Source organism: Rhinoderma darwinii, chromosome 11 (genome assembly GCF_050947455.1).
Source record: "Rhinoderma darwinii isolate aRhiDar2 chromosome 11, aRhiDar2.hap1, whole genome shotgun sequence".
Taxonomy (NCBI): domain Eukaryota; kingdom Metazoa; phylum Chordata; class Amphibia; order Anura; family Rhinodermatidae; genus Rhinoderma; species Rhinoderma darwinii.
The window spans coordinates 40,310,546-40,324,850 of NC_134697.1; the positions used below are offsets into that span (position 1 = coordinate 40,310,546).

A 14,305-nucleotide genomic window follows, 5' to 3' on the forward strand; every position below is an offset into this window, starting at 1 on the left:
ATTGAGCATGTGTTCAAATTTATTGGAAAAAGATGGATTATATGGAACGCTGTTACTGTACGAGACATCGAGAAAACAAGGAAATTTTTTTTAATTCTTATGCATTGTTTACACAGCTAATAAAGTTTTTGTGGAACCAGGTGCTGATAAAGATATTTAAACCATTCCTCATCTACAGATGATCAAGGCATTGTATAACCCTACAGGCTTAATCCTCAGGCCTATTCTAGATCTATACTAACTATTAAAAATAGAATCATCAGAATAGCTTTGTGCCAGGGATGGACACAGACCAGGGCCCCCGTACAAAACAGAATATGGGCCCTTTGACCTTTAATAGTTCATCATAGAACACCCACTTATATCTACCGGTAATTGTGACCTAAAAAAATTATTAGTTTAGTCCCTTAAATGCAATCTAATAGACTGTAGGAGTAGCTGCTAGATGCTTTTCAGGGTATGTTCACACGAGGTCATTACGTCCGTAATTGACGGACGTATTTCGGCCGCAAGTCCCGGACCGAACACACTGCAGGGAGCCGGGCTCCTAGCATCATAGTTATGTACGATGCTGAGTCCCTGCCTCGCTGCCAGACAACTGTCCTGTACTGTAATCATGTTTTCAGTACGGGTCAGTTGTCCGGCAGCGAGGCAGGGACTCCTAGTGTCGTACATAACTATGATGCTAGGAGCCCAGCTCCCTGCACTGTGTTCGGTCCGGTACTTGCGGCCGAAATACGTCCGTGAATTACGGACGTAATGACCTCGTGTGAACATACCCTAAGGGGGCAGTATAGTTTGTCTGCCCTTGCTTTGAGCATATTGTCTTATTACCATGGCAGAAACCCAGAACTATTTTTTTTAATCCTGGAGAAACCCTAATTTCTACCTAAAAGAAAGCTTGGTGTAGAGGTGGGGGAAACACTATGATTCTTGACTAGCGCTAAATTTCGGCTGAGATTTTTTGCATGCTTTGTCAAGCATTTTTGCAGGTTGAAATCAGTTTGCCATTTTGACTGCAAATATAACAAGTCTTAGGCCTCATGCACACGACCGTAGTGGTGTGCACGGCCGTGATTTGCGGCTTGGATGGCCGCGGAGTGTCAAACGCGAGCCGCCTGAAAATCGCGGGCCGTGCACATGGCCGCGTGCATTAATTTCTATGAGCCTGGACCGCAAAACACGGTCTTAATAAGACATGTCCGTTCTTTTTGCGGTCCAGGCTCCTGGGCCATGCATGGTTTCCATGGTCGTGTGCATGGGCTTATTGAAATGAATGGGGCCGCAATTTACCCGCAGATTTGCGGGTGAATTGCGGCCGCAAAAATACATTCATGTGCATGGGGCCCAAGGGTATGTGCACACACAAAAGCAAATATGTCTGAAAAGACGGAGCTGTATTTTCAGCCGTTTTTTAAGCCACTCGCGTTTTTCACGGCCGTTTTTGGAGCTGTTTTTCTATAGAGTCAATGAAAAACTGCACTTCATTTTTGCAGGCTTCTTTTTACGTGCTGTTTTTTGAAAATGAGGCGTAAAAAAAATGCCCCGTCGGAACAGAACGCCGTATTTCCCATTGAAATTAATGGGCAGATGTTTGTAGGCATTCTGCTTCCGTATTTTCAGGCGTGTTTTGAGGCGTAAACGCCCCAAAATACGCCTGAAAACACTACGTGTGCACATACCCTTACTGCTGTGTTCTTAGGAGCCCCAGACCAGGCTCCAGGGAACCCTGGTTGGGAAACACTGTGATAAACACTGTGTAAAAATGAACATTAATAGAAAAATGAATGAACTAAATTTTGTCAACCAGTTCTAACCATATTGTGACTTTAGATGCCTTTATCCCAGAGAAGGAATAGGGCAGCTTTACCAATGTTTTTTTTGCTTATATTTCTATATTTAAGTTCAACAATTAAGTGCATTTTGGCACAATTTGACACATTTCACGTAAAAAAAAAAAGTGGGGGTAATGAAAAGGCGGAGTGTATTAAATGCTCTGAATTGAGCCAAAGATCTGGCTTAAGATTCTGTCACATATTAAGCCAACTCAAAAGTGGTATAAGGGGGAGAAAAGCGTCTAGCAAGTCCAGCTAGATGCACCAAATTTATCATACAGCGTACACCACTGTAAATAATTGACCGCATATTCTGATTGCCTGGTCTACACTGTCTAAAAGTTAGTAAACCTGTCCCAAAGTTTGTTTCAAGCAATGAACAGTATTATAAAAAACCAAAACTGCCCTTGTAATTCAGGTAGGTGCTGCAGGTTGGCCACTTATGTGAATGCCATTCTTCTGGTGGGTACTGAAACCTCACAAGGGTATAGGCATACAATATTCAGTGGGCGAAAAGACATGCAAAATTATCCTACATAGGCATTGTAAAATCCTAAAAACATGACACACAAAAGATCCACAGTTGTGGTCAGCTATACAAGCCAACTCCATAAGCATTTACTATAAGGACTAGGATTGCCTTTTATGCTGAAAGAGTTCACAAATCTTCTATTGTTTGATCATGATCAAAAACATTTACATAAAATAAGACTTTTAGTCTTAAAACAACATATAACTTTTACCGCCCCTATATCACCATGACTTTAATTAATATTACTGAACACCAATAGCAACCACAGTACAGGAGATCTTCTAAGTATACAGTATACCACATGTGATTTATTGTAAGGTGACTTACCAAATTCATCACATATACTTTCATTATCTATAAGGGTGGGGTGGTCAAAAGTGTCCCGACAGTAAAGGATCTTTGTGTTCTTGTTGATGATGGGAATTCCACCTAGTGCTTGAACAAACTGATCAGCCAAGACAGAGGAAGGTTTGGCCTGGATACGTTTCAAAATGGAACGATATCGGCAATATTGGGGGTAACTCAAAACCATCACGTTGCCCTCATTTTCATCTTCTCCTGCAATAAAAAGGACATAAATAATGTTAGATAATTGAATGATTAGAAATTCACATATAACATTTTTTCTACAAATATTGTTTATTAGAAACCTATATCTTTTGTCAATTACCAAAAACACTGTGCATACAAAAACATCATCACCACTCCAGAATCTGAGTCGCTATGTTGTCAGCACTCTCTAGGATTACGCAAACAAATTCTGCGTAAGAATTTATCTTTAGAAACCAAGTCAGATTGGAAATGCATTATTGCGCTCACATTCTACTCCTAGTACTACCACTAATCAAAGTCATCATCATCCTCCTACATAACTCAAATCTGGATTGTAATCTGGGTGTGACTGCCACATCTAAATAATCTAACCGATCTAAGCAATAAATGTTGGATCCATCAAACCTTATCGACTCCAGCACCATAAATTTGTATTTTATTATTCAATACTAGTAGCAGTCATTGCATATAATAGGCAACATCTTCATGTTCAAAGGATACAACCCGACCACTCATACTGTACAGTAGCAATGATATTTTGGCAACGTCTCCCAAGAAAAAAAAAACCGCTGTACTAGTCATGCATCAACTATTATACTCTATTGTGAATCACATGCTTATCAAGTGTACTTTCTGAAGTTACAACATCTTTTACATATTTGCTAAATATAAGGGATGACATTACTCTATTCCCATCAATGACTCTGGTTGTTCGAGCCACCTGTTCACGACACTGTAAAATTATGTGTGTCTTCCTTGTTAAATAAGACATTCCTGCACATTAGATCACACATAATGTTCACTTCCGGAGATTTAGGTAAAAACTTCTCAGGGTTTGTGTCTCAGTAATCTCCTTGTTAAAAATCCTATGTGTTTATTTCTATTGAAACCCAAGGTGGATATGAATGTTATGGCCAGTCAATCTTTGACTGACAAACATTTAGTGTCCGATAAAAGATCATCTTTCACTCTGTACAGACAAGTATGCTATCAGTCCGCGAGAGAGGTGGAAGGTTTCCCCAACGCTGGCCATACACATTAGATAGCTGTCGACTAATCAGCTGAGCATGCATGTTTAATCAATAGGGGAGAGCAAAACAAACCACTGACAGACACTTCTGACATCCCCGTGCTCATCCTAACATCTGCTCAAGGGACAGCCAGGAGAACCCCATACACATTAGATCATCGGCATATGCTGGCAAAATTGTTGGGATTCTCTGACCTTAATGTAATGTGTATGGGCAGATTAACTGTCATATGCTGCCAGTGAGCGCTGACCAAGTAATTAGCCCTATGAGAGCTAATATGGCTGACAGGAAACAGTCATCAGTCACTTCATGTCCCTGAAATTGAAGGCAAGATAAAGGATAAATAGAAAGGCAGCCCACAGTTATTGCACACAAGTATTCAGACTCACTGTCAAGTTTTCATAAAATGTTATATAATCGTCCGTTTCAGTCGTTTTAGTTGCACCGCTTTTTTTTTGTTCTTTCACTTTTGTAAGAACCTTACATGGACTGAAACATTTTTATGCACCTTCTATCATCATCGCTGGGTGTGACTATTCATGTAGTAATCAGAAGTGTTGTTATAAACAACGGTCTTTCTAAGCAGCTCATGCGCAGAATACAGCCTGCCATATACAGCGAGCGAGTGGAGTCATGTGAAATTTGAAAGAAAGGAAAAAGGAAGATGTTCAGATAATAACATACAAGTTAATTCCCTTAGAGTGATCCCAGCTAGAGATTAGGTCTTTTAGGACTATATCCAAATCACTTTCAAGCTCTTTAACGCCAAGACAGCATAAGGCTTCGTTCACATCTGCGCCAGGGCTTCGTTCCGTCTGAGCTTTCCGTCAGAATGCAGCCCTGACTAACACAAACGGAAACCACAGGTCGACTACGCTATTAATTCCGTCAAAATGACGGAACCCTTGCACAACTGAGACAAATGGAAACCATTAGCACCGGATCCGTCACCATTGAAATCAAAGGTGATGGAAATGGAAACCTTTGGTTTTCATTTGTGTCAGTCAGTGTACTGTTCCGACAGAAAGCTCAGACGGAACAGGACCATGGTGCAGATGTGAACGAAGCCTTAATAATGTTAAAGTGACAGTCACATATATGACTATGGATAAATGGATGGTAGCCAGTGTGAACAAACAACCTGTTTAAAAACACAATGTACTGTTTGAATTTTTTATGCTTTTAAAATTTGAAAAACGGTTGGCTCTATTATTATCAATTAGATATATGCAAAACACTGAGTGACGTCAAGTCCATGACATCTGTATCAGCAGGCAGCGGAACACTATCAGCACCAGGATTTAAATTTAAAATCGGTTTGAGAAAGTACTGTAACTTGGACAAAGACTGATGTATAACGGCGCCGTTTAAATGATTGCTGCAGAATAATACGTCTAATTTTTGTAGCACTATTAGATATATGCAAAACAATACGTAACGTCACGCTGGTTTCATAAGGCAACGGCATGCTATCAGCACCGGGATTAACATTATTCAAGATTTGTAAATTACAAATTAATCTAAGTATTGTATAGCTGCAGCAGCACTTACTTACAGCAATGGCTGCCTGTGCCTGTCTAACTAACGCACTGACATTGACTGACTAGAATCTCTATCTAAAATCTATATCTCTCTATCAAATTATTGTACATCTAACTATCTACTCTTTTTCTCACTATGAAACACACTCACTGACATTAATCCACTATCTATCTAGATTTGTTCTTTTACTATCTCTCACTCACATTTCCGCATTGGGCTGTTTATTGTGGCTATGACTTATACGACTGTCATCCACTCATCGGTGACTCACACCTATATCCCTTATAATTGGCTGTGCTAGAGGGAGTGCTGCCTGTATGGCATTTTGGGGGAGCCTGCCAGGCCGCCGACTGAGGTCATGTGATCCTTCTCTTGTATTCTTCTGATCTGTAACATGGCAGCCTTCATTTTAAGCGATTTGTGCGGGACGAATCCTTCGGATCCGCTAAAATCAAGAAACATTTGGGAAATTCGTAACAAATTTTATTGGCGTAGAAAATATTCGCTCATCTCTAACCCAGCAAAGGATAGAAGTAAGGAAACCTCTATTTACTAAAGCACTTGAAGAGCAGAGACAGTGGGGTGTACAAAGGGATGACTCCTTTGACTACATGTTGTCAGACAGCCCCAGGAGACTTTATCAAAACAAGATCAAAGACATGACATTTTAGAGAATGCATCACTTTTCTGAAAGATTTCTCTGTAGTTCGTTATATACGCCCCATATTGTTATTGAAAGTCCGTCATGTAGCCATATAATGCCCCTAAAAAAAACTAAAAACTTATTTTGTAAAGTTGAATAAAGAATAGAGAGGGAAGGCGTCAGAGGCGAATACAAAAGTGTAAATATAATTTGTTTTCCAGATCAAAGTCAATTGAGATTTTGTAAGTAGTTTGCCGTGAATGCTGGTAACAGAAAGAAATGAAGTAATGTCTTTTATTTCACTTTGCATCTTGGCAATGCCATTTAATGTTTGAAGAGGTTGAAAAACATTGCTCATTCTTGAAAACAGAATGTTCTTTTTTCCAGAATTCCTAGTAACAATCCAACAATCTGAAATAAAACATGACGTAAATGTACAGAACAGTACAGTGTTCAGAGGATATATATTTAGACTGTCCTGAATGTAATCAATGATTTATTCATTATTTGCCAAACTGCGGCTTATAAACAGTTTCCTATTTATTAAACAAGTGGTTCATAAAAGGTCTATTATATGAAATAGTAAATGGATTTTAGATGTATAGTTTTATCAATAGTTTTTTTCTAATACAACGAAGACCACTAGCGACATGATATGTATATAAAAATACATTCTATACACAGCATAAAAACGTAAGTCCAAAACCCTAAAGACAAAAGCCAAACCCCTCCAATTACTGATCGCAAATCCTGAGTGACACTTCCGTGTAGCACCCTAAAAGCAACCTGCAATAACAAATACAAGTGTTGAACCTCAAAAATGTTATCGTACATACTGTATAGCTGCTATAAGCCATGTCTAGTACTACGTACAGTATAATCTACAGCAGTGGTCTCCACTACAACTCCCAGCAGGCTGTCAGAGCATGCAGGAAGTTGTAGTTTGGTAACAGGTGAAGAGCCACAGGTTGGAGAGCAAGGATACACAAAACGAAACAAGTTGCACAGCATTCAATTAACGTGCCCCAGTGCAACCGCTCTGTCCGCTCCTCCTATCACCACTTCCCAAGAACTTTGAAATTTAAAGCATCTGTCAAGGATACACGGAGCCTGAATTGCATGCATCGACGGCTTGGTAGTTCATCTTTAACACCACAATTTTAAAAGTAGTAGTTACATTAATAGTAGCATTGTTAAATGAAATGGAACTGTGGCTGGAAGGTCAGTAATGTTTTTCCTCAGATATAGTAACAATATATCATTTTGCAATGTCGTCCAAAGATGGAGAAAATAGTCACTAGTTACACCCCAGGGGCATACTCTTAGCCAAAATTCATGTTCAAACAAAAATCTAGTTTATTGAGAAAGTGATTTGAAAGATACTGCCACTTTTCGGTTTGTGATGTACATTTAGTGTGAAAGCCCCTGGCATACATGTTAAACATGTCCATAGGGCTCCATTAGTGCGACAGGGGCCGAAAAATTGGTCTCTGTTGTGCTACCTTTTTTTTCTAAGTTATGAAGTAGCGTATCAAACAAAGTTATTCCATACAATGGGATCCCATAAAAAACATATTGCACGATATTAACATGGGGGCCTATGAGTTACTTATGCCACTTTATGGTATATGTCACTGGCATCCATTAAAACATATACGTCATAAACCCTTGAATAGCTTATAATGACGGATATGTTAAACGGATGCCATAATAGCGTATGGGTGACGGATGCCTGTTAGTCATCCGTCTCCCATAGGCTATTATGGCATCTGTTTAATGAATACGTAATGAAAAGGACTTGAGATTCATAATGTATCAGTTAAATGTATCCCATAATAGTCTATGGGCAATGGATGCCACTGTTTTTCCAGCATATACGCTAAACATAGGTTAAAAACGTAATGTTATTGGGGCTTTAGACCAGGTTCACATTTTTACAGTATGTTGTTCCTTTATTTGGATTATGTTTTAAAAAAAAAAAAATTCTTTAGGACTCAAACTGATCTCAAAGAGCCTCAGTTAGCATCAGTATTCATGCGATCCCTCATAACTATAATTTTTTTTTGTTTTTCATCATTGAGGTCAATGGAAACGAGATTTAATGTAAGAGCAACTGATGTAGCCGGTGCCGGTGTTGTTAATATATCAGTTGATATACTGAACTGGCTGAATGTAGATATGGACCAAGCTAACTTAAATAAAATAAATGTACACAAGGCCCCGGGACCAGATGGGTTACTCCCTAGACTATATTATTCAACTTATTTATTAATGATATAGAGGATGGGATTAATAGCACTATTTCTATTTTTGCAGATGACAACAAGCTATGTAGTAATGTTCAGTCTATAGAAGATGTTCGTAAATTGCAAGCTGATTTAAAACACACTAAGTGTTTGGGCGTCCACTTGGCAAATGAGGTTTAATGTAGATAAATGTAAAGTTATGTATCTGGGTACCAACAACCTGAATGCATCATATGTCCTAGGGGGAGCTACACTGGCGGATTCACTTGTTGAGAAGGATCTGGGTGTACTTGTAAATCATAAACTCAATAACAGCATGCAGTGTCAATCAGCTGCTTCAAAGGCAAGCAAGATATTGTTGTGTATTAAAAGAGGAATGGACTCGCAGGACAGGGATGTAATATTACCACTTTACAAAGCATTAGTGAGGCCTCATCTAGAATATGCAGTCCAGTTCTGGGCTCCAGTTCATAGAAAGGATGCCCTGGAGTTGGAAAAAATACAAAGAAGAGCAACGAAGCTAAGGGGCATGGAGAATCTAAGTTATGAGGAAAGATTAAAAGAACTAAACCTATTTAGTCTTGAAAAGGGATGACTAAGGGGGGACATGATTAATTTATATAAATATATTAATGGCACATACAAAAATTATGGTGAAATCCTGTTCCATGTAAAACCCCCTCAAAAAACAAGGGGGCACTCCCGCCGTCTGGAAAAAGAAAGGTTCAACCTGCAGAGGCGACAAGCCTTCTTTACTGTGAGAACTGTGAATCTATGGAATAGTCACCGCAGGAGCTGGTCACAGCAGGGACAGTAGATGCTGCAAAAAAGGCAAAGATAATTTCCTAGAACAAAAAAATATCTCCTATGTGTAGAAATGTTTCTCTTCCCTTTTCCCATTCCTTGGTTGAACTTGATGGACATGTGTCTTTTTTCAACCGCACTAACTATGTAACGATATATATACACACATATACACATATATATATATATATATATATATATATACATACACACACATACATATATATATTATACAAAAAAACAAATGACATATGTATACATAGTACATAGTACACAAATACATAGTATACCTGTCACATGCAAACATTTAACTGAGCATTAATAGAATTTGTAATTACTTCTAATAATATTTTGTTTCATTCCACAGTGGGTAAATTCTGCTGCTATTAGACAATAAGTCAGAAGAGCCCAGGAGGCTCATCAGCTCTCTTTACGATATCTAAAACTGACCGACAAATCAAAACTGAATGAAACTACAAGCCCCAAGACACCGTCAGCTTTATATAAATTGACAAGTGATCAGTCATTTTCAAATAAATGAATTGGTACAATAGTCCTGCATTTGCTGAACTGCGATTCAAGCCAGAAACATTTTTTACATATCATAATATTAGAATAAAGTTTTCTTCCATATTTGACAGTAAAATACAATTATTGCAATTTTTGCTGCAGAAAAGCTGAAAATTTGAGGCAAAAATTGTCATAGATACTCACTGCTCCTGGCATGCCCTAAGGGACGCGTCACTCCTCCCCATCTGGTCATCGTGCTGCCAGCCTCGTAGGATCACCTTTCATCCCATGTGACCGCTGCAGTCATTCACAGGCTGCAATGGTCACATGGGAGAAAACTTCATCGCAGGAGGTCGACAGTGCTGACCTCCTGGGAAGAGCGATGTATCGCTATGGAAACGCTATTGGGGAGGAAGCGTTTACTTTTTTTCTCCCCATATTTGGTGTCCACAGCGGCAATTCTGGACAAAAGTCCGCACCAAATCAAACACGATTTGGTGCCGACTTTCAGCTGGAATCCCTGTGGTATCGGGGTCGGATTTTCTGCCTAGATTTCCACAGAAAAACTGACCTGTTTGAAGGGTGCCTAAGACTTAACTTTATGCTTTTCCTTCTTTTTAGATCCACTCCTGGCTTTGGCACAAAAAACTGCATCAAGAACTGTCACAAAAACTGTGTATGCGATTCCTGCCTTAGAGATTCAAAGAACAAAAATAGAAGTCTTGCACTGCCCCTTTCAGGTCCTGCAGGTGTGACTCAGTGTATACATTATTCCTGGAAGGTTCCTTTAAAGTTCTTATTTTCAAAAGATTTCAAACTAGCAATTTGCTAGTAATAAGCAGACAATAGATGCTAAGGAGCAAGTGGCAGACAGAAGTATTCCATATTAGGACAATGGGGCAGAATTTCTAAGCCAAATGTGGCAAAATTATGGTTTAAATTGCGCCAAAAACGTATCATGTATTTTACATACTTTTTGCGCCTCATTAGGAGAGTTTCGAAGTGTGTCTAGAAAAGGGGACGTGGGTAAGTGGACTCCTAAAATGCGCCAGATTTATTGATGGCATGTGCTACATTTTGGGTGCAAAATGCTGGAGTAAAGTAAGCCGAAAAAAGAGGTGACGTCTAGAGTGCACCAATGAGATCAATTTGGCACATCTTCTACCTGCCTGGTCTCTCCCAATGATTTCAGTTTCTCCTGGAGTTTTCCTTTAAATTTGCCTGATTTTCAAGAAGATACATTTAAACAATAGCATTAAGAGTTCATACACACGACCGGGTTTGGTCTGTGATACACGGACCGTATGTCGGCCTCATTTCCCCTACCAAACACAGTTCAGGGAGACGGATGCTAGGAATTACTGCCTCCTGTACTGTAATCACGTTTTAAGTATGGGACAGTATTTCGCCGAGAGGCAGGGACTCCTAGCATCATACATAACGCGTATATCACCGATCAAACATGGTCGTGTGCACGAGGCCTCATGATTTCTATTTAAGCAGTTGCCCTTTTAAAGTAGCTCTAACAACATAGTTTGACATCAAAGTGTTTGAAAAGCTAAATAAAACAGATGGCCAATCCTCAGGACACCTGAACAGTGGGGGTCTGACTTTCGCCACCCCCATTGATCAGCTGTTTGAAGGGGCCGCGCAACTGTTGCGAACGCTGCTTCCCATTCATTGCGTTCACTACAACATCGACACATTCGTGGCGGAGAGGCACAGTATTACAGCTTTCTCCTGGAGTGACGCAGCTCCTTTAAACAGCTGATTAGCGGGGGTGCCTGGAGACGGTTCCCTAAGGGTAAGGCCATAGGGTGCGTCGTTGATGCGGTTATGTTGCATTTGAAAACCGCATACAGTCAACTGCATGCGTTTTTTGTCTCTGTAATGCTGCACTTCTGTTGCGTTTTTAAAGGGAACAATTGATGGACATAGTTTCCACCCGTGTTGAAGTTTGTGAGGTGCTGCCTGTATATAGTTCATTACATTGCAGAACTGTTCGCAAAAACACAAGCAGTTCAGCAACAACCTTGGCAGCGCGGTCATTAACTGCATGCGGTCGGACATTATGAAGTTGCAGTTAACTGCACATAAAACACATTGTAATAGAATAGCAGCCGTCTGTCCATAACAAACATTTCACCATTGACTTCTATTGAAAAATGACTCGCTGCGGTTTAAAAACGCAACATAAACGCAACGTGGCCGCCCCGTGTGGCCTTACCCTAACAATCAGATATTGATGGCCTATTCTTATCAACCCCTTTAAATATTCAGAAGCATGTTAATTCAAGTCATGAAGACAATGATTATTATATTAAATAACTTTAACCTTATAATTAACCAAAAATTTTTCGATCCTGGGCTACTTTCTTATGAATATTATTCGTTCAGCCAGTCTCCATTGTGTATTTAAGCAACAAGTACACCTTAAATAAGTGTTTTCAAGAGCATTTTTCCTGGATGCAAATATTTAAGCTCAAACCTTTTCTAAAGAACCTTCCACCGCCCATCTATCACACACACTGGGTTTACATACGCACACAAAACCATGAATTATTTACATTCAGATCCAGTCTGTTGTATGGAAGGTATTATTTTTCCAGACAGACTCTTACAATTGCCTGAAGGCTCCTGAACTTGCATCTGCAGGGAAAAACAGGTGTCCAGTTTATACACAGTCTAAAACGAAATGTACAAAAAAATAACTCTAAACCAAAAGTTGTAATTAGTGGGGAAAGGATGCCAAAGTAATTTAGTATTTCTTGCAGAAGTAACCAGAAAAATAAATGTGCTGTTTTCAGAAGAGAATATTCTCACCAACCCTGGGATAAACACAGTTATAATTTAGAAAAGGTTGAACTTTATCTATTTATTTCCACATGGGAAGAAGCATTTTTTATTTTTTTTTAAAGGTATTTAATATATAGTGTTCTTGTCATGAAAAATTTATTATTGGTACTCGATCATTACATTTGTTTTTCTTTTTTGTTTTCACTCCTTGGCGCCATCTGCTGTACATTAGGCGTTGACGCTGTATACTTAGCAGCAAACACCATTAATGTATGGCACGGGTGCAGGCTTCAGAAGCTGTGCCCGTACCATCCGCAGTGAGTGTCAGCTTTATATTACAGTTGACACTCTGCTGCAACTGCCAGGATCAGAGAGAACTTAGGTCCCGGCTGTTTAACCCCTCAGATTCCGCGGTCAATAGCGACACAATAGCGGGGTGCAGATGGTTTTCCATGACAGCCAAGGGCCTAATGAAGGCCCCAGATCTGCCATCTGTGTTGGGCTAATTTGGCTCTTTTAGAATGACTCTCAGTTTTACACTGACAGGCATAATACACTGCAATACAGAAGTATTAGGCCTTGTTCACACAGCGCAAATTTGCAGCAAATTTTGCTTGCATTTTTTAAGCCAAAACCAGAATTGGATCCAAGATGCAGACCTATAATCTTCTTGCTTTATATATTTCTTTCTTTAAGTTCCATTCTAGGTTCTGGCTGAAAAAATACATGCAATTTCTGCAGCAAATCTGCACCGTGTGAACAAGGCCTTAAAGTGTATTTTTTAAAGTGATCAAGCCAATGGTCATATCTCCTGGTAGGACATTTTTTTAAAACAAAAGTCAAATAAAATGTTCAGAAATATAAAAGAAATGCAAAGAAAAAAGTACGAAAGGAAAAAATTTTTAGGGGGGAAAAACGCTATTTAAAAAAATTTAAAAAATAAATGACTAAAAAGTACATACAACTGTTACCGCCGCAACCATAATGGCCCATACTATAAAAATAATGCATTACGTATCCTGCACAGTGAACGCCGAACAAAGGGAACGTCGTAGTGGCTTTTTTTTTTTTTTCATCCCTTGTAAATCAATAAGTCCTATGTACCTAAAAATGGTACTGAAAAAACTGCAGCTCATCCAGCAAAAAAAAAACAAGCCCTTATGAAGCTCCATTAATGGGAAAATATTGCCCTAATTGTACGGACCCGCAGAATAAATGTAACATTTCACTTACAGCGCACGCTGTAAAAACAAAACAAAAAACACTGGTGGAGTTGCTGATTTTTTTTTGTTTGTTTTTTTCAATACTTTACCCTAAAATAATGGCACATGTACAAAAAATTCAAAAGTTATCTTGTTAAAACAAAAACAAAAAAATCGCTGTGTCCTCAAGGCCCAAAAAAGTTTTGCCTTTGTTAAAATAAACCTATCACTATGAGATCCATATGGTACCCTAACAGTTGTGGGTACAATTACAACCACTAAACTACCATAGGGGGGGCTAAAATGAAAGTACTTCCTGGTTCTTTAAAGTCCCAAGTTATATTACAAAATTCTTCTCAGCCAATCAGCAGCTCTGAAGAGGATTCTGTGATCAAGCGCGTGACTCCATTGAACCCCCAGGCACCTTGTTTGGTCAACACATATTAAAGTCACTATTATAGGTCTATAAGGCATCACAATGATTCTGTGTTTACACCTGCGTTGTGACATTCCGTTGTTCTGCTCCGTCAGAGGAGCAGAACAAGGGTATAATGGACGCAATGGTTCCGAGGCACAACCGACACCGCCGGCGGCCGACGAAACCCATTGACT

At 39.3% G+C, this 14,305-nt stretch overlaps 1 protein-coding gene across 2 annotated transcripts in view; it reads right to left on the reverse strand.

Moving 5' to 3' along the window:
• Nucleotides 1-14,305, reverse strand: part of ARID5B (AT-rich interaction domain 5B) — a 261,942-nt gene that overhangs the window by 157,314 nt on the left and 90,323 nt on the right. For both annotated transcript variants that reach the window (XM_075841143.1, XM_075841142.1), the window contains exon 4: nt 2,695-2,925. In XM_075841143.1, coding sequence (XP_075697258.1) covers nt 2,695-2,925 — 231 coding nt within the window. The remainder of the gene's footprint in view (nt 1-2,694; nt 2,926-14,305) is intronic.